The 21,685-nt window shown below is 35.3% G+C and overlaps 1 protein-coding gene across 1 annotated transcript; it reads right to left on the bottom strand.

Moving 5' to 3' along the window:
• LOC102806305 (von Willebrand factor A domain-containing protein 7-like) lies at positions 1–20,733 on the bottom strand. Its single transcript, XM_085504624.1, has 16 exons — positions 20,490–20,733; positions 13,689–13,814; positions 12,971–13,144; positions 12,618–12,687; positions 12,297–12,376; positions 11,727–11,897; positions 6,947–7,165; positions 5,299–5,431; positions 4,505–4,671; positions 3,952–4,236; positions 3,055–3,273; positions 2,716–2,876; positions 2,330–2,444; positions 1,749–1,959; positions 1,363–1,630; positions 1–177 (listed from the first exon to the last, which is right to left on the bottom strand). The coding sequence occupies exons 1-16, from the start codon at positions 20,731–20,733 to the stop codon at positions 1–3; spliced, it is 2,820 nt and encodes a 939-aa protein (XP_085360750.1).
• Positions 20,734–21,685: the final 952 nt, after the last annotated feature.

The following is a 21,685-nucleotide window of genomic DNA, read 5'->3' as shown; positions in this document are numbered from 1 at the left end:
TTACATAGTAGTATGTGACGCACTAAGATAAGTGTTCTCAACATCTTCAATATATTCTTCATTTGTGGCCCGGTTGCACTTACGCAAAACTATACTTCCTATTGCTACTATACTTGTAGATAATATTGCGAGTAATACGCCACCAACGACAGACCACTGCCAATCTGTTTCACGATCCTGTAAAACAATAGCATTTTCAAAACAACATTCAATTAAAGAAAGCTTAGAAACAACTCCCGTGTTCTGAAGACATGAAGTACAAATAAGAAATACTGTATTTACTTTATTAGAACTATATGTGTGTGTTTACTGCGTGCAAAATCATTATAATATGTCTTTGTCACTTATATTTAGAGTAAGCACATGTGTTTCTAATAAAAAAATACAGTATTATAAAATATATCTGTTAGCAAATATCTAGGTGGCTCAGAGTAGCTATGATTTAACAATTATCAATAAAATAATGACCATATATGATATGATACTTTGGTCATATATATTGTCAGACAACGTAATTATAACACCATTTGTCACAAGACCATATATAGTCATCAGACACATTCGTCATATAACATTGCCAGATATCACTGGTTGCATGTCATTATCTACAGCAGTGATTAGACATTACAGTTATGCATAATAAGAAAGAAACGTGAAACTTTTATGCTAAATAGGTAATTAATATGCATGAATTTCAACCCTGAAGTAATCAGATCTGTTGATTATTCAAAAGTATATATGTACCTCGTGTCATTAAAATTTGATGAGTGGTACTCGAGTTACACGCAGATCACTTATACATTGGTTAAGCAAATTAGGTATTCAGTAATTACACAACAACATGTATATGGCTTATGCCAGAGCATATATACACAAAGTTTCATTGTATCTGATAAGTAGTTGAGATATTGGTTGAAAAGTTAAATATTAGATAATTAATGTTAAGCCATCAATATCAATGTCAATCAAAAACTATCCCAGAGTATCCATGTACCATGTTTTCATTTAAATAAGTACAATACAAGTGAAAATTGAAGTGAAAACATTGGCTAATTAGTATGCAAATTATCTGATTTATATGCTCGAATTTCAACTAAAAACTAATCAGTTCTGCGCATTGTCCAAAAGCATATATGTATTGAGTTCCATTTAAATCTGTTTAAAGGTTCTCAAGAAACAAGTGAAATCTGGCTAATTAATATGCAAATTTGGTGATTAATTGCCTAAAACAGAGCATTATTCGATAGCATCTACGTACCAAGTTTCATTAAGATCTTGGTTCTTGAAATACCAGTGGAACAGATATATCGATGGAATTATTGAAACAGTGTAATTCTGATATGTGGTTTGGATTGTACTCACCGGAGCAGACACGCTAATTGGGGTAAGCCCATTAACTGTAGAAGACATACTGTCTGGGGTAGACACAATATCTGGAGTAGAGACAATAGATACGGTAGAAACAATATCCGGTGTAGTCACTATAAATGTAGGCGGCGGAGTAGGTGCTGGAGTAGACGTACCATCTTCTTTATCTTCTCGCAACTCTGCTATGTAATCTATCACAAACAACTTTAACTCGACACTGTCTGTTGAATCAGCCATTCCTGTTACTGTGAGCATTACGACACTAAAATGAAAAAAAATATTAGTTATAAATGCCAAACTAATGTTTCTTAATCATCTCGTTGTTTTTCCAGTATGAATATTATTCGCGATTTCATTTTGTACGATGCTTGGATGTATACCTTACAGTGCCTTCGTCAGTACCATCATCTGCAGCTACCAGTATATATCCATCTACAAAATCATTATTACCTACAGTGACGTCACTAATCATTAACTCCCGAACAAAACCTAACTCATCGGAGCAAGAGAGCGTATAGTTATCTGGATTGTCACCATTGTTCTCCACAGTGAACTTTATGAAAATCGCGGTACCATTAGTGTCCAGATAATCTACAAGACATGAGATATATACAAAGTATATGCATTCGTTATCAATGGTTACATATTTACTCGAGCGTTATACCTTTCCCAATATCCAAGTAGATTTCAAGAGCAATTGTTCGGATAACCAGACATGATACACAACAAGTTAAAGGGGTTATTTCTGGCTACAATGAAATTACACGTGTTGTTAAACAAGGATCGACCACATGATATTCTAAAATAAGTTTCAATTCTCCTAAACAAAGCATTTAAAATTGTTTACATAGATATGAATAGGAAATTTATTTCTATGTTGTAAGTAAGGTACTGGCTTTTGTGCGTTAATATGAGCAGTCGGCAAGTCATAATGAGTGTGACATTATATCAATGCACTTACATTGCAATCCACCGTGGATATTCAAACTGACATCCGTAACCTGAACTGCAATAGTCTTAGTTCTATAGAATGTATTTGAATTCACATCCATGCCGTGCACGATCAGACTGAAATCCTATAAAAGCACATAAACGGCGATAATTTATGCAAATGAGTAAGGCTAGTTTTTATTTTAAGAAGCTGCAAAACGGATATACGAGATAAACAGGTTATTGAGTATGTGAACCTATGTTGGTGCAGTTTTTTCCTAGCCTATTGCGAATCTTTGTCAAGGAACAAGTAAAAATAACCTCACTCATTCAATAAATCTGATACTGACGAGTACCCGTGAGATATGCTCATATTTTTAATAACCGTCACAGAATTAGTACAAAGTTGTTGCATACCTGTGATGGGACGGAAGTCGATGCAGAGTACGAATTCGTGTCAACTGCATTCAGGGACACACGTCGAAGCTGAGTTCCATTATGACTTGTTAAATATAGATCAGTTACATTAGAAACATATTCCTGTCCAACCATTGTGATGATGATAGTTACATTTTTCCCTAGTAAAACCAATACAAGAATGAATTATGTAAACATGGACCGTGATCAGGGAAGTATCGACTTTGATCTGATAAATGTAAATATGATGTCAATGAATACATATATTCTGTTTTTCAATACTCTGTTTTCAATGTTCGTGTGAGGTTAAATAATTAGTTTCCAACACGTTCACTTTACCTTTAGCAGGAGTTCCATACATTGGGATGAGTTCACCACGATCACCTTCCATATAAAAACGATGAATAAAATCAATTGCACTGGTGGCATTTATTACAACACTTCGACTGCGGTCATCCAGAAATAATAAAGTCCATTGACCGTATGCGGGTGAGTTGTGTGCTAAAATAAGGTTAGATGATGTGTGAACGACGGTTGTATACCCATTGAACGTATTACCTAGAATGAATGAAGTGTTATTGTTAGTTATTTGTTATTTGTATTGAATGCATGATCTGTGGTTCTTGTGAATGGTCAATCTAAATCTCACTAACTACATTAATATATACTAGAAGTGTTGGTTTTCAGATTGAACGTTTGACGTTTCCACTATTTAAAAAAATAGGCGCTCCATTCTTATACTTAATCCCTAGTTATGTTAATTACACTATGTGTATGTGCGTTTTCTTAATTATATTATTTTTTTAATTATTTACGAGAAATAATATTAAGATACATTTAATTGAGATGTTTCAAAAACACACTGTCATGTAATGTAATGTAATGCATCTGGAGAAACGTGACATAAGATGAATAAATATATGAGATAAGTACGTTTTATGCATACATTCGTTCGTTCAAAACGTAACTGGTACAATTTATTAACATTAAGTGGCAACCAACGCAACAGCAACGCATCCGGGACGCAATCAATCTGGAGAAACGTGACATAAGATGAATAAATATATGATATAAGTACGTTTTATGCATACATTCGTTCGTTCAAAACGTAACTGGTACAATTTATTAACATTAAGTGGCAACCAACGCAACAGCAACGCATCCGGGACGCAATCAATCATAGTTGGTGATAAATGCTCAAGAGTTGATGAAAAACAACTCTCATACTTAGCATACCCGATGGATCTTCAATTTTGAATTCTAATAAGCCACCCGAATCCTTGGTAGTCGCAGAAATGTCCAATGTTGTTATTGTAGAATCTACATTGAATGTAACATTCCTCACGCCAACAACTTCGGAGTTCGAAATACAGACTATTGCACCATCAAATGCTGAATCAATAAGTTCCGTTACATTAAAGAGTTCCCATTTTGAGACTTGAATTACCACACCTCCAGTAGCTTGAGCGATGTTTTCATAAGAACTTAACGTTCTCTTCATTCTTCTATGATTGTTGAAGCCTGAAAAAAGATTATATATAGAGAGAGTTTAATATTCAGATTCAGTCACACTTAATTTACTGGGGGTAGAACAGTGCGTTTCCGGCCAAACAATAATATTCGTAGTTTGCTATGACACGTTGTCGTATGCTTTTGTTCAGAAATAGACAAAGATAAATATTTAAATTAATGTGTATATTACTACTTAACGAATGGTGCATTTTCACAGATTCTGGTATTTAATAATGTTTATTATGTTTATGTTTGCTATTTGCACTAGCATAGTTACCTGGTCCACCTTGGGTGCTTCTGGCACGACGGGTACCCCCACATGTTCCTGTAAGCAAATAGCTGACAATAACACCACGCTCTAGTGCTAAATCACGAACATCTTGCTCTTTCCACAAATCTTTAGCATCAGCATCGGTGAACACAAACACAGTGGAACCAGGATAGCTAGAAATAACAATTTTTAATAGAAGTATATCGATTAACCGATTGTTCAAATATAAAATGTAAGAAAATATAATCAAACCAAAAATTGTATGTCCACAAACCAGGACAATACAGATATAAGCGCACGATGGCAAAGACAATTTGTGAGAAGATGATGTAAAATTAAATTATGGTAACAATATTTTATTTGACTACCTGGCCTACAACAGAATTTTGAAAAAATAGGTGGACATTTAAATGTTGACATCTTTAAATCTCGCGAACTGTGTGAGTCAATAATTTAAAATATGCAAATTCAAGAACGTGTCATAGAAAATAATGTCAACTTTCCATAATTTGGTAATGAATTCCGTTACCATTTTTAATTTTCTACTTTATTAAACAGTTAATTATTTATTTTCAACCATATATTTGTATATAAAAAATTCTTATACTTATTTTTTATCTTACTCTTATTTTAGGAATGTATAGGTAGTTTTCACTTTGAATGGAATTTTGACAAAATGCACAAACAAAATATGTCAAGGCAGCTTGTCATTCTATGTTGGCCTTTATTGTAAGACATCTGACTGCCACAACAATTGATACCAATATGCATCAATAGTAAAGTCATCAGTACGATGTTACCTAGTATAGTTTATTGCTAGCTCAGTTCCGCTGTGAGATAATTCCGGACAATCACCTCCATCATAAGCAACAAGAGCTTCAATCCAGTCTTTATATTCATTAGGATTCTCTGTAACCTGCACAGGACCAAAACCTTAAACACACAAAATATATTTAGTTATGAATACATATTACACAAATATCTATCGACCCAAAAAAACATTTTCAAATATTTTATAAATGACAGCACTGCAAGAACTCTCTAGCCCCAAGACTGTTGAAACTGTTTCCAATGCAACAAACGATAGTTTTCTTTGAACAGGTTGTTTGTATTTTTATGTTCAATAATCCCTCCAAAAAGTACCATCACTTTTAAGAATTATGTATGGAATATCTATTTAATTGGTCGTAGTATGACTCGCAAACAAAAACAGCACACACTAAAAACAAAACAAAACAACAATACGTTTCTGGTGAAATGGAATTCAATCTAACCCACATAAATATTCGGTTCACAAATAGTCATAAAATTCCCTTAATGGAATAAATCGAAAAGTGAAACAAATCCTAAATGCAGTTTTGAAAGTCAAGTTTCCCCGCAAAACACGTGCAAAGTATATGCAGCGACGAGAGTGAAATACCTTCGTGAGCAAAAAGGGTTAAAAGGTTTTTTCGATTGGTTCACAAATTAGAGATGATTCGCTGCACAAAGCCGACAAACTTGAAAGCACTGAACTATACTGTTGCTATTATGTAGTCGAAACAGCTAGCCAAAACTCTGGACCTTGTTGGTTGTTTAGTGCTTTTTTTAGTTCAAAAAATAACTCCATGTGTATCGTAGATTTCGAGTTATGAAATTAAACTACATATCCTAAGCATACATCTTGGTGAAATTGGTCACCAAAAATAAAAGTGACAGTTTGTCCGTCAGTCATGCATGAAGCCCTTATATCCAAGCTTGCTCAATGCGTCATTTTCTGTCAGTCCTATGTACAGCTGTATGCATGGATTTTGTTCAAACTAGATACAACCACCAAACCTTATGGGACGTCATTTATTTATAATTGTTCACATCAGATTCAAAATGACTGACTAGTGGCCTTTTTTTCTTTTAATGAATGTAGTTCCAGAGATATATCTCCGACATCTCTAGACTGACCATGTTCAGGCTATATCTACATCATTCACCATGTGGCGCCATTTTAGTGTTATAATCAAGCATTTATAATATTCCGGACTGGGTCCTGGTAGATGGATTTCGTTCAAACCTGGTACATAAATTGGACATGTTTTCAAATCTAATTCAAAATGCCCGACTGGTGGCTATTTTGTTTCGAGGAATGTTTTGTGGTGCTATATCACACTTTGACCGTTCGTGTTCACACTTTATATATTTTCCAAACTTGATAACATACAGGGACTATGCAATGCGAATAAAGGGAACACGATATGTCATTTAGAACTGTGGGAGATCTTGCAATGCAGCATTTGTGCAAAATGTGCCTTTCAGTTTGTATATATTAACACGAATGTTGTTTCTAGCCAAATTGTAATATACAGATATAATATCAAAAGTGAGCATTGGATACAGGGTACAATAAATATTATTAAACAATGTTACTCTAAGTGTAGCCGTACACAAATAGGTTCATTTGTATAGTAATATCACCTGGGTCACTGAATGGAACAAGTACATATTCTGCAGGTTCATTCACAGTCCCAACTCGTTCATCTATAATTTCATAACATCTTGCTTTTGCAGCTGCAATGTCATTAGACATACTCCCTGATACGTCCATGGCAATGCTTAAAGACACTTTGCTCTTCATCCTCAGATTGAATAAATTCAGAAAGGTGGTGTTGTCAGTGTGATCCCGAAGACCATATTCTTAAAAACAAGAGATATAAAAAAAAATATGATTTTCAAGTGGCACACAACCTGTTTAAATGTGTATATATACTGGTGGAGGCCACTGATTACCGGGTTCATGCAGCATAGGATCTGATTGAATTAGAAATCTCTATGGCGGTAACCGATTGGTCAACACCCAGTATGCATAATTTGGTGCTGGTGCTAGTGTTATAAACTGTTTCATCGCGTCACACATGACTGATTTTCTATTTGTTTCTCCAGTTGTGTTGAACAAAGCTCTGGAGAAGGTGTATGTTTAAACTGTCAACGCCTTTGTGACTAGCATTTCGTAGTCGACCATGGTAACTTAGTCATAGTCAATCTACACTTACTTGAATAACGATGATGTGATGTTGAAAGACTACAGTACACATACAATACATCGTGCATTATGGGGTGTGTTATAACAATGTATTTAATTCTGATATATCTCTCTAATTAAATATATTATAGTGCATTTTTTTAATGATTGGTTGGGTTTATTTAAGGTAGCGAGAAGGGAAATTTTCACTTTTTTCTTGATTTTTCAAAAATTGATAAAACGGTTACTTTAGACCTTGATACATCACTCCAGGTTTACAAAAGATCGAAATTGCGAAATAACGTTGCTCATATTAGTGTTTTAAAACACTAGCAGAAAAGACTACAACTGCCGTTTCGTGGATATTTGCATAGTGTTTATCTTTGGAAGGAATTAAATGATAACATCTTATCTGTATACTCTGTTGTTGACGATTCTGATATAACGGGCGATAAGCTTCCAGTTGCAAACAATGCGTGTTTATCTAACGTCCATTGTCAGCATTATTGTCAGTCGAGACTTCGTCGGAGAAACATGGTCATACAGTACTCATTTCGCCCAACCTTCCGCTTTTACATCGACCGCTTATCGCTTAATTTCCGACCACGCGGTCTTGTCCGACCGGAAACCGACCGCATTTTAATCGCGTTTTTTTTTCGCTCGCTCGCTCATTGAAAACATTGACCGCTCGCCCAAACACTGAAAAACTGGCACATGGGTGGTCGAAATGGTGGTTTTGATAGTAAAGTGTGAACATACAACTAGTATTAAAGGGGAACCGCTCAATCCCATGGATTGCACCAAAGAATCATGGGACACTATTGTTTATGTTGTTTACAATGTTAATCTATCTTTTGTTATCCATTGTTATTTTAATCCAGAAAGTAAATTTGTTGTGAAATTAATCTTAACTGGAAGGTGCCCCTTTAACTATTATTACATTCTGAACGACACTTCAAATCTAATAGTTGTATTACACTTGAAAGCAACTGAACTGGGAGCTCTTGTTACGTGTTTTGGGTGCTTGTTCTAGATGTAATTTTTTTTTTTAATGAGACAGTTACGCGAAAAAGGCCTAGGTAACTCCTTTTGACAGAGCAGAGAAACGAGGAAATGTTAGTGATTAATTCCAAAAATAACGATATCGAATCCACATCGGTCCACGTCTGGTAAAATTTGACATTCAATTTTTAAAATTAAGTCACGATCATTGAATGAGCTCGGTCTATACCGTATACGTACCGCAAAAGTGTTCCCACAAAAAATATTTTCGACTAAAAACGGCCACATGCCCTGAAAAAATCGAACAGAGCTTGACATGTATGAATAATTTATTGGGCTTAAAAGAAAAACGTGTCAAATTTAGTTATAGCCATAACTATTTGGTGGCCAGTCGATGAACAATTCAAAACTCAGGATTCACACGGAAGTCCTTCAGGGATGAAAATCATCGACGCTACTCTGGTTTACTTTATTTCACAACTTGCAGAGAAAACTGATTCGCGTGAGCTCTAATGTATCTTAGCCTAGTATTTTCTTTTTGAACTAAGGTCAAATTCCATCAGTTTGTCAAAATATATGTTTTTCAGCGAATAATTTTGAAGCCTGTCACAGCACAAAAAATTATGTGAATCGACGCCGGTGATTGGATTGTACGACGACCCTTCAATTAGCGTCAAATATGCTTTGTTACAACATCATTGATTGGCTGAGAGTCACCTGATCGGAGCACGAACTGGGTCACAGAACCATATTTGTCCGTATTATCAACAGGACTTTGCAAAATAACCACACCCACATTTTCAATCTTTTTTAGCGCGGAAGTTGCCAACAAATATAAAAAAAATCGTGAATTTCATGAATTCGAATAAAATAAAGCAAGCGATTGATAAGGATGATTATTAATATTTTCCCCGATGCTCTTCGAATTTTTATTTTTTTTATTTCAAGGTAAGAAATAGCTAGTTGAAGTTGCATCGTCTTCAATGCGGTTGTTTCACCGCGAACAACTCTAGCTCTGTTTTAGGCATGGTTTAGTTTTGCGATGTAAAATAAAATATATATTAAAATAATAATACTTGATTAATTATTTGGGGTTTCAGCCCACAAATTACGGACATGATCTCCATGAATTACGGTTAATGTTTGTCTTCTCTCGGCTGATTGTCACGGTGTTGATCGACGCCCTTCCTAAACTCAGTATGGAGAAACCAACGGGGATCGACATTCCAAACAAACAATCGAAATTATCAACGAAAGACGAGATTTTTCTAGATATTTACAAACATACTGTCATGACAAACATATGTAAAATTAACAAATACACAAAGAGGTGTAATATTAGGTTTTATTTTAGGCTTAGAAATATTTTCTTTCACTCAGCCCATGCATGTAACTGCCATTTAGCTTTACGGTCCTTCAGCATCGGGGGAAAACCACAATAATTATACAAAACACATTGCGAAGACTCAACAATCAGGAAAGAAACCCCAGACAACCCTGTCGTACTTGTGTTGAAATACATTTTGTATTTCACGTCAGAATATTGTTTAAAATAAAATATTCGGTCCAAGCCAAATCGAGGTCAAAGGGTCAGGTTGCGTGCATATAATTATATATAGTTAAAACAAAAAGTATTTGAACTTTTGTCAGCTGTTCAACATCTATAAAAACCAGAAAGACAATTATAAGACAATGTGAACCTCGGAAATTATTCTGTTAGTCCGAATTTTAAATGCGCGCGAGCGAGCAGGTGGGCGGTGACATTTCGGGGTTTGCGCGGTCGAAAATAAAGCGGAAATTGTCCGGTCGAATTCAACAAGCGGTCGCAAAAGCGAGAGAAAAAGGTGATTGGAAAGCGGAAGCGGGCGGGAGGTTGTGCGAAAGGAGTACTGTAACTTTGCACAACTTTCTTTTAAATCGTTTTATTTTCCAAGTCAATATTCTATTTTACTAATACATTTTTTTTCTAATGCAATGGCGAAGAAAAGAAAGAAGGCGTTGACAGACGAGGCAAAGAAAAATCTGCCACTCAGTGTCGCACTCTGACTGACACAGCAATTTTTTTTCAAACATCCGCCATTTTGTTTCACCATGAAAACCGTTTTATTAGATGTCTTATCAGAGACACTTGAAAGATTAGCTTGTTTGTAAACTGTCAGCGTGTGCAGTGGGACAGTAATGTTTGTCAGAGGATTATCCCTCGTTGTTCGTTTGCATAACAATGGAAAACCCGAACGTTCCTGGAGTACGGACTCAAATACCAGCAGTTTTCTTCATTTTTCACGCTCGAGCTTGAAATTATTCATTATCTGACACTCTTTATGAGTTCTATGATATCAGTGGTTAATATGTTTGGCCATTTTTAGTGTATATTTATAATAATGCAGCAAATCTACAGTGTTTTATTAACCAAAACTGTTTTTCGCGTTTTTCTCGAGTTGAAGTTTTGATCGAGAACGACTCATTGGGACCGCCACCAAATCAAGTGCGTTCGGACTAGGACATTCAAACTCGCAGTTATCGTTCAAAAGATAATGATGGTGCGAAATATGTCTGGGTTTTTAAAGAAAATGCTTTGTCACAGAATAATAGTCTGTTAAAGGTACCAAGTATGAAATAATTTGGGGACAAAAAAACAAACCTGCATAGAAATCGGAATAATACGTCTTTTGATTATCGGAGACGCATTTCAATGGACAATGCATGACGTAAATTTCACCAGGAAATTCCGCAGTGTGCTCTCGCAATCGCAAGGTTCGCCATTTTTGATGTCACGTGATAATTATGTAAACAATGTCTGTCCAGTGTGTGCGAACTTGCACCTCTATACTTAGTCTTTTGATATATATAACCTAAATTACTGTTCTGAACGAGACAACAGACAGAGAATGTTTTATTTAAAAACGTCACAAAACCTTCTCGCTACCTGCATTGTGTATCTGTATGCGTAGTAAATGTTTATATAGTTTATTTGAATGTGTGTCTTGCATCTGGTATATGAACTGGTCTATTTAATAATCTATGGTAACACTCATTTGTACTAAGTGAGTCGCCCATGAATGTATTGAAGTTTTGCTATGTTTTTGGTCATGCTGTAACCAGAACCCACGTGATATAGTGAAAGTACATTTTGGCGTTTTTTTTAAAAACTCTTTACAATGATGTGTCTCAGTAAATGAGTATGATATAAAACACATTCAAGATTAAAATAACAATGTACGCCACAATCCTTACCTGGAGCCAAAAAAAAGTTTTCCGTTGCCATGATTGCTGCTGCTGTAGCATTTTGATGAAGAGAGTAGTGAGGTGACAAAAGGAAGTCTTGAGATTCTTTGTTAATTCCACCAGTTGGATTTTTATGTGTAAAATAATCATATTTACCGCCATGGGAACACTTCCCATTTACTGGTAAAATAATAAAAGATTAATTAAGTAAAGAAAGAAGACAATAAATACCCCATAAACTGTTTTACACGACTAACCGAATTGAAATTACGCAACCATAAGCAATAGTAAAAAAATATGTATTTCCCTAAAATGTTACTAAATGACCTCTAGTGTCTCTGACACCATGAGTTGATTACCTAACTCATGGCCCCAAAAGTTGAACTCCTGGGGCAATTGAATTGATTGAGTGTTATGATCACAATTTCAATTCAAATTGAATATGTCAAACTAAACCAACTAGATATTAAGAATTTGTAATTTAAACCACTATTTTAACATGCTCATCATTGTCCTCATTTTCAGAAAGAGTCTTTAATTCTAACAACTGAAATAAAGACATGAGAGAAATTTACATACCTTTTGTCTTACTACTGAAAGAGTGATATCCACTAGTTAGAGTATCGCTAATAATATTGTCATCGCAATTGCCCCGTATGCTAACAATTAATAGACAAACATGTTCCTAGTTATTACAATGATACATTCGATGATCGTTGAAAAAGTGGAAATTTGAATGACATAAAAACTAATAGTGACACTCCACATGATCGTCATTTTAAAAACGAGAACACCTTGATATGACCTTGATAATATATGATATCATGTTCATTATATGTATGCTATACAAAATGTCTGAAGTGGACTGTATTGTTGAAAACTATTTAAAGCTGCCAGTACCTGAAATCGCAGCTAGTACATGTGGCTTCTGTTGTTTCTGTGACAGCAATAATGTTAACTCCATCCAGTCCTTATATATGTAAAGAATATATAGATAATGGGTTATTGAAATAACAATAGTTCTTTGGCTTTATTAAAATGTATATTTCATTTAAATGAAGAAATGTAATGTTGTTTGTAAGTCAGTATAGATTACCCAACTTTGTATTAAATGTGCAATCATTCGATTGACCAACCGTTTTCAAACATTGTTCTACTCAGTTTATAAAAACAGGTACCAACATACACAATGAACGACCCCAGGTTTATTGGCGCAGTAATATATATATTAAGCTGTATTAATTTATTTTTACCTAGATTCTCGTAGGCTAGTGTTCCATTCATTTCAATCCAGTTTGTATTGCTGTAGAAATCTTGGATTATGTGTAGATATTGCCCTATCAATGCTCGTATTCTCACATAGTCAGGATTTTCACGTTGCAACTCAATAAGGATAACAATTCTAAGTTCCTGTAATTGTCTATTCCCTGTAGACAGATATGAATTGTATAACCAAAATCCATGCATTAATGTACACAAACAAGGCAACAACGTCAACTATATGATCAAGGTCATGATCAGTTTGTGTGCTTCCAGTAATATACACTGCATAACATGTATTTTACAAATATGAGTGCTATTGTGAATTAATTTATAAAAACACTTTATCACCCGTAGAACAAGACGAACACATGGCAAGGTTTTCTGATGGCTTAACTTAAATCCTGTTGCTAATGAAACACGAACAAATTCGGTGCTCCTTTCCCATTAACAACATGTATACGAACACCTCAATATCTAATTGAATCATACAGTGAGAACGATTTACAGATACACAAATTAAGTTGGCTTGTAATATTGCAGTTTTGGCATACGCGAATTTATGGCGGAGACAGCAAACATGCATTCAACAGTTGGATGTTTGAAATGTTGTATTCTGACTGTCTAGGCCACTGATTCTATAATACATTTAAAAAATCATTTGAAAGTATATACGAACATCATAGGTTTAATGAGTTGAAATGAAGTTACCCTGTTCAATTTTCTCGGCATTAAAGTGTGCTTCGGGTTTATGCGAGTAGTAAACATCTACCACAGTACTTCCTAAAACAATCTCACCAATCGCTTCTTGCAGTGGAGCTGCTGACACCTGGCCACCTATACATTGACAACACATACACAAAAGGATCAGTCATTTATTTAAGTGTAGATCTAGATTATAAACTACTAGTGCGTAAGAGCTGTATCATTACGTGTCGAAGACGAATAGTGATGCGGCTTTTACGTCACTCGTATTTTCCCCAGCTGATCGGGGAAAAATATTACGGAATAATATATATAATATATATATATAATTGTTCTCATTATATGTCCATTACGGAAACTACACAAGCCTTATGTAAATAAGATTGTATGCTTTATTCACGAATAATTATTATTTATACCACTCATTTGCTTAATGATAGATCAACTGATCAAAAACATTTTCTTTTGTTGCATTATTGGCAAATTTGACAGATTTTAACAAATGAGATGTGTAATTATAATGGACAGTTTTGAAAAAACCTATTATGAATGAGGTAAGCCTGAAACAGGGTGGGATGGTCTGCTATAACTTGTTAAAAGACAATTTACAGAAAAATAACACAAAATTTGAAATATTATTGGTGGACATCCAAAGAAGAACATCTGTCTTACAAGCAAATATGTACTGTTAGCATTGTGTGTCTCCTGCCTTGACTTTGTATAATGAATGTGAATGACTCACTTGATCCGCCGCTGAATATATTGCTTCTGTGGCAAGTTTTCAACATTTACACGGATGACCCACAGTGAAAATAATTAGGCTTATTTTCCGATTTTAGACATTGTGTCTAAGACTCATCAATGTTTCAGCCATGTTGCACGACATTTTATGTTCCAAAGTGAACAAGACATTTGAGTACTCTACATGGAGAAACTAATGCCCATCAAAGTTTTCCCTTTAAAGAAATTAGTAGTCACACTAAAACTGGTTCAAGTAAAAGAATGGCGTAAACGTGTTCATTTTACTGCATACGACCACAATTGGTTTCCAAAATGCTGAGCACGATTTTCTTGTTTTTTTTTATTATCTAATTTCAATATTGCCGAAACAAATATGCATAACTATTGTATTCTTAGATTCTAAACAGGCCATTTTAAATAGCAGTGTGAATATATCTGCACTCTTCAAAAAAAAGTATATCTATTTCCGGCACACTAAACACTCGGTTTTTCAACTCGCTCACGTACACAACAAATGGCGTCAAGAGTTCACATTTTGCAGCTAACCAAACTGTAATAACGATAAACTAATTTTCCAGGCACCCTTAGTAGATAGGAAGGTTCAAAACAGTTCAGTGATCACATTATGTTCAACGTTGTTTAACCTAACACAAAAGAACATTCATGAGTCGTGAGTGTTTAGTTGACTACACTGATATATATAGATTTAAAATTGTCATTTGAATTGAGAACTGGTGATCGTTATTCGGATGGTGACATCGGTTAAACGAACCATACAATGGTACAATGGTTGTCCCTGGGCGTTGGCCATTTTGCAGCTAGCCAAGCTATAATAATTTACGTTCACCCGCAGACGGAAGTTTACTACCAACATTAAATACGGTGCATCTATTGCACTTATTTGTATGTTGCAGACACCCCATTCTAAACATTGCGAACTTTAATTTATTACATGCTAGTAAAATGCTTGTCCGAGGAGCTACTTTAAGTGAAAGAAGGGGTCAACACAGTTCAGTTATCACATTATGTACAAAATAGTTCAACCCGAAACAAGAGCAACGGATATTCATTTGTCCTATCGCTCGTACGGACACCAATCATGGGCGTTGTCAGAATTCCCACGGGTGACGCTTGTATTGAAACACTACAAGCGTATCTTCACATTGCTATCAACAAGCGTGGCTTCTAAAACAATATCACTTTTAGCAAGTTTGTGGTATAAGGGCAGCTGACAGTGTGTGGCACCACGTGTATTAATATAATTCGTAAAACATTATCACCTGTGACAAATCAGCCTATGGAGCATTTTGCCACAATGTGGAGGTGCTAAAATCACTTTTGTATTTTTATTCGATGGATTTTTATTCAATGTATTTCCGGGAAACTTAATTATGCGGGTGTATTGAATTACTGCCCTTTCATAAAGTCATTTTGAGTCATGTGATGTATTAAATTGGATCACGTGATTTACCTCATAAAAAGACATGTTACTTCATACTAGATATAGATTTAGAGAGACTCGGACATATACACATGACCTGGTCCACTTTTTGCTCTCTGGGATTGGCCGTTTGGCCAACGCACAGGGACAACCATTGTACCATTATATGCTTCGTTTAACCGATGTCACCATTCGAATAAAGATCACCAGTTCATAATCCTTCCGTCCACAGTCGACACATTTATTGACACATGAGTCGTGAGTGTTTGCTTGACTGCCCCGATATAAATAGATTTAAAATTGTCATTTGGATTCTGAACAACTTACAAACACACTGAACAATGTACTGCAAGATAATAACCAAGGCTTTCATTTACTGAATAGTGATTTTTAATCTAGACTACCCAATATTATATTCCCACATGCAACGCGGTTTTGTTCACTGGTCGCAGCGGCGTCTGTTGCACATTTATCCTGGTAATAGACACGTCCCAACACGATAGCTTCAATGTTTGAGGAACGAAGTGACAAAGAAAGTTCGCATATAACATGTATTAATGTTAAATACCGTACATCTGTTGCAATTATGTGTATGTTGCAGACATGAAAACTCCCTCCTAATCATTGCAAACTACCTACAAATAAACTGTGATATATTATATGCTAGTGAAATGATTCCCAGGGCTACTTTAAAGTGAAAGGAGGGATTAAAACAGTTCAGTGATCACATTATGTACAAAATAGTTCAACCCGGACATTCATGAGTCGTGAGTGTTTGGTTGACTACACTGATATATATAGATTTAAAATTGTCATTCATTTGAATTAAGAACAGTGAACACTCACAAATACACGGAACAGTTTATTGTCAAGACTCACACATAACTGATTAAATTCGATGTTATTCATTACCATACTGTACACTCATTTTAATATGTGAGTTTGTAAAATAACCCTTACCCTTGCTGAATATTTTTTTTTTAAATCTAGACAAAACTACCTGTAGAAACATAGTTAATAATATGCTAGTGGACAAATTCTCCAGAACCTTTGTAGATAGGAGTGTTTAGAGCAGTCCAGTGATCACATTATGTTCAAAATTGTTTAACCTAGCACAAAAGAACATCCATGAGTCGTGAGTGTTTGGTTGACTACACTGATATATATAGATTTAAAATTGTCATTTGAATTGAGAACACTCACAAACACACGGAACAACGTACTGCAAGTTTACTATCAAAACTCACACATTCACATAACTGATTAAAATCGATGTTATTCATTACCATACCGCACATAGTCCTTGGAAGTGATTTAGTATGAATACACACTTGGTTCTCCCATAATGATCATTCGTTCACGTATGAAGTAAATGGCGTCAAGAGATCCATTTTGCAGCTAACCAAGTTATAATAATTTACGAGGATTTCACCCGCGGAAGTTTACTGCCAACATTAAATACGGTGCATTTATTGCGCTTAAGGTAGCGAGAGGGGTTTGACGGCTGTTTTGAATAAGGCGTTCTATGTCTGTTGTTTTATTCAGAACCTACTTTAGTGTATATGATTCAAAAGCCTACGTATAGAGGGTCAATTTCACACAAACTAGACAGTCATTGTTTACATAATTACCACGTGACAGCAAAAATGGTAAACCTTGTAAAAATGACTAAATCCGCGATTGCGAGAGCACACTGCGACGTAGGTATGTTTTTTGCCCCTAATTATTTCATTCTTAGCACTATAATTCTGTGACAAAACATTTTCGTAAAAACAACAGACATATTTCACACCGTCATAATCTTGTGATAAGTGTGAGTTTGAATGTCCAAGCCCAGGGCACTCGATTTGACGGCGGTCCCATTGAGCGGTACTGAATCCAAACTTAATCTCGTCACAGTAACTCTAATAGTAGAGTGACTGTGATCTCGTGAAAAAACGCGAAAAACTGTTGTTGTTTTTTAGATAATGTAAAACACTGAAGATTTGTTGCAGTATTATAAACACACACTAAAAATGACCAATCGTAATAAATACTGATGTCAGAGAACCCTTTAAGCGTGTCAGATAACGAATAATTTCAAGCGCGATAGTGAAAATTGAAGAAAACGGCTGGCATTTTGAGTCCCGTACTGCTGGAGCGTTCGGGAGACATGGCTTCATTGTTACGCAAACGCACAACGAGGGATAAGCCTCTGCCTAACATTACTAGTTGCGTTCACGCACATCTCCTTAGCACGGGTTAAGAGTTCAAATTCCGTAGCCCGAGCTAAGAAAACGTGCGTGAATGCTTAGCACGGGCTAAGGAATGCTAAGTAAGGGCGAAACCTGATCCGATTTCAAAACGCGGTCCAGACTCTTAGCACGGGCCAACGAAATGTGCGTGAACGCCTAGCCCAGGGCTAAGCGCCCTCTGTGGCGATTTTTGGATGTGAATATTATGCACGTGAACAAGTATATACAACTTTCCCATTTCCAAATGGCAACCGAGCTCAGACATAACATAGACACAACCAAGAAGACGCATGATTTGAAGAAAAAACTTGTTCAAATCTAAGAAACAAAATGTCAGTTAGTTGAACAAGTGTGAAGTTTTAGAGGAATGTTGCTTTGTCCCATGTTCGTATAACGACTCTGTAGACGACTTTCTCGGAAGTAGCAGGACTGGGGTGCAAAAATACTCCTGCTTTGAAAGGCTGAAAAAAAACAGGTCAGTTTGCTGATAGTCGATAGAAGGGAATATTATTTTTGTGACGTTGATTGGCACAGATATCACGCGGGCAAGTTTATGTTACACCCCAAAACGACATGTGTGCATGTGACACACCGTATTTTCGACTTTGTGGAAAAAAAACACTGCTGAAGATAGAACACTAAAACGGTAGTGTCGACGGAAAATTAGATGGGCCCAAGCTCTCTTCGTAAACGGAAACGATGGCTCTGTTTTATTTGGTTGATATCGAAAAACAACAATTCTTTCACGTGAATGCGGATAGTTCAACCTCCCTTTAGAACCACTCGCGAAGTTGTCATAATCATATGACCCCCTCCTTACTGAGTCGCAGATATTTATTTGTCTCCTCTGTCATCGGCGTCTTCGCTTTCTTTCTGCTCCTCGATATTGCGTTAGTAAAATGGTGTTAGTAAAAAGAATATTGACTTTAAAAGATTTAAAATAAAGTTGCTCATAGTTATAACCTCATTTTTCCGACGAAGTCTTGACTGACAATGAACGTTAGATAAAGACGCAGTAAGCTTACCACCCGTTATATCAGAATCGTTAACAACAGAGTATACAGATAAGATGTTATCATTTAAACCGTCTCAAAGATAAACATTATGCAAATATTCACGAAACGGCAGTTGTTGTTGTTGTTGTTGTTGTTGTTGTTATCTGTGTTAGCGTTTAAAACACTAATTTTAGCAGCGTCTTTCCGAAATTTCGATCTTTTGAAAAACTGGTATGACGTATCGAGGTCTAAAGCAACCGTTTTATTATTATTTTTAAAATGAAGAAAAAAATGGAATATCCTTTCTCGCTACCTTAATTGTGTGTTGCAGACATAACAATTCTCTCCTAATAAACTGTGATTTATTAAATGCTAGTGAAATAATTCCCAAAGCTAATACAAGGAACAACATACTGCAAGTTGATTGTCAAGACTGACATTCACATATTAAATGATCACATTAAAAATTCTTCATTACCATGCTGCAATTGGAGAATATTATACATATTTGATGTTCTTATTATGCTTTCTTGTACATTGTACTATCATTTAGCATAAAATTACAATTCTATTGTCTTTTTTAAATTACTTAAAAATGTTAAAATTAAGTATTTAACATGTGTTAGCCGTGAGTCATGGGCCAGATTCAGCCTTACTGAACAGTTTTTTTGTTCACTGGGCGAAGTGACAAAAGCTGTTATGATATCATATAATATATAATCGGTTAAAAGGAACGTAAGGTAGAATATTAGCATAAGAGGAGATGTGTTCAGAATTATTAAAAAGAACTTGATTGATTTGGTGACGCCCTAAGATACCAACAAATCAATCATAGCCAAATCTACATAAATGATCGGTAATTTAAAACTATTTGCAATTAATCTGTGATCCTTAAATCTAACAAGAAAGGTATTGTATTTGATATATTGTATATTTTATTTCATACGTTAAAAGTTGCAAACAAAATATAACCGATAATACAATTGTAATTCCTTCTACAATAGTGATGCACAAAAACTAAAATACCAAATGTGCAAGTCTAAAATAAAAATATGCAAAACGTGGTGACAATACAAAACGTACAAGCCAGAGTTGAAATGGGAGTCTAAAATGTCAAATGTGCAAATACAAAGCTTTGTCTGAAACGCTAGGTGCCAAACATAGACAAAATGAGAAACAAAAACAATTATTACGGAATCGTTGCATTCTTGCTAAACAATTTAGCTCACAATAATTCAATGAAACAGATGTTATAAAGAAATGGTTAAGAGACTATTTTACGAATTGTAAGTGAACTAATTGACAAGGATTGAATGCTTGACATTGCAGACGATTGTGGTAGATCGTCATACTGTGTAAAAACAATCATCGTCCACATACACAAATTCATACTTACTTCCGTAATAGGCTTCCATTAAAGTTGATGAAGTCAAGGGGTCCAGATTTTGTAGATCACCGGGCCCCAACAATTTACCAGTAATACTTTCAAGAAACTTGGCTACCACCATTAAACATGATGTCTCGGTTATGCTTTTGTGTGTGTTGTCATAATAACCATCACTTCCAATGATAGCGTAGAAACACTCTGCTGTAGGGAAGTGTGCCACTAACACCAAAAGATATACTGCTTGTCTGAACATCGTTGTACTTTTGCAAACTACATGTGGTACGCCTAGTTTATATATAATAGGGAAACTATATATTCAGGGGCGGGGTCAAAGCAGTTCGGTAATCACATTGGTATTAAAACCAAACGAGTCGTGAGGTTTTGGTTGACTAAACTGATATAAATAGCTTTAAAACGCCATTTCATATTGAATGCAGACGCTCACAGGTCATTCCGAACCATTCATTGCCACTATACTAACATCTCACACACTCATAGTCTAATGAACAGGTTACATTGTATTCAATTCATTAACATGTTGCGACTATAATTTAGAGTGGGTATATATAAGCAAATCCCGGGTGTGGTCTCTTTCACAAACATTTCTTGTTCAGAAATTTATCAAATTGTTATGCATATTATATTATTCAAAATATGATGTATCATTTTTGCAACCATTCAGAAATACATCGAACAATGTTTGACTTTTACACAAATATCATGTCACGATTGCTTCATATTTTATTGAAAATTCTTTTACATGGCGTTATACTAAAATTTCTACTTTCATCCTATTCCCAAGACAGCGTCTATGTTACTTCGACTTACACTCACAATCAATTATTTTCTGATGTTTATCAATTTTTTTTTTCAGATCGTTAGTACTCGTTGGATGAAGCGTAATAATATGGAACTTAAAGTCTCAGATTTTAGATCTCGACCCTAATGCAGAATTTCATGCCGCCGCCTTTGATATGTTCGTAATGTGACTTTAATTTGAACCAGTTCTATCCAGGTGTCACTGTTAGTTGATATGTACTTGAGCTGATGTTAATCGTACCTGTATCAGTCACACTTAAGTACTCGGCTTCCATATCCGCACACAGTGTATGAAATGCTTGTTAGGTTCGTCTTGATTGAGATGGTTGCTGTGGCGCAGATCTAGAGTGGTTAGCGACTGATTACAGTTCTGATATTGTGTGTTT

This window comes from Saccoglossus kowalevskii, chromosome 10 (genome assembly GCF_978046115.1).
Source record: "Saccoglossus kowalevskii chromosome 10, keSacKowa6.1, whole genome shotgun sequence".
In the NCBI taxonomy this organism is placed as follows: domain Eukaryota; kingdom Metazoa; phylum Hemichordata; class Enteropneusta; family Harrimaniidae; genus Saccoglossus; species Saccoglossus kowalevskii.
The sequence above is the reverse complement of the archived record's forward strand: the minus strand, read 5'-3'. Positions and strand labels throughout refer to the sequence as shown.

Coding starts and splice junctions, on each gene's coding strand:
- LOC102806305 (XM_085504624.1), bottom strand. CDS start 20,733: ATGTTCAGACAAGCAGTATATCTTTTGGTGTTAGTGGCACACTTCCCT. Junction 5,432..6,946: donor TGTTCCATTCAGTGACCCAG/GTGATATTACTA, acceptor TGTGTGTTTAAG/GTTTTGGTCCTGTGCAGGTT. Junction 4,672..5,298: donor CTAGCAATAAACTATACTAG/GTAACATCGTAC, acceptor TGTTATTTCTAG/CTATCCTGGTTCCACTGTGT.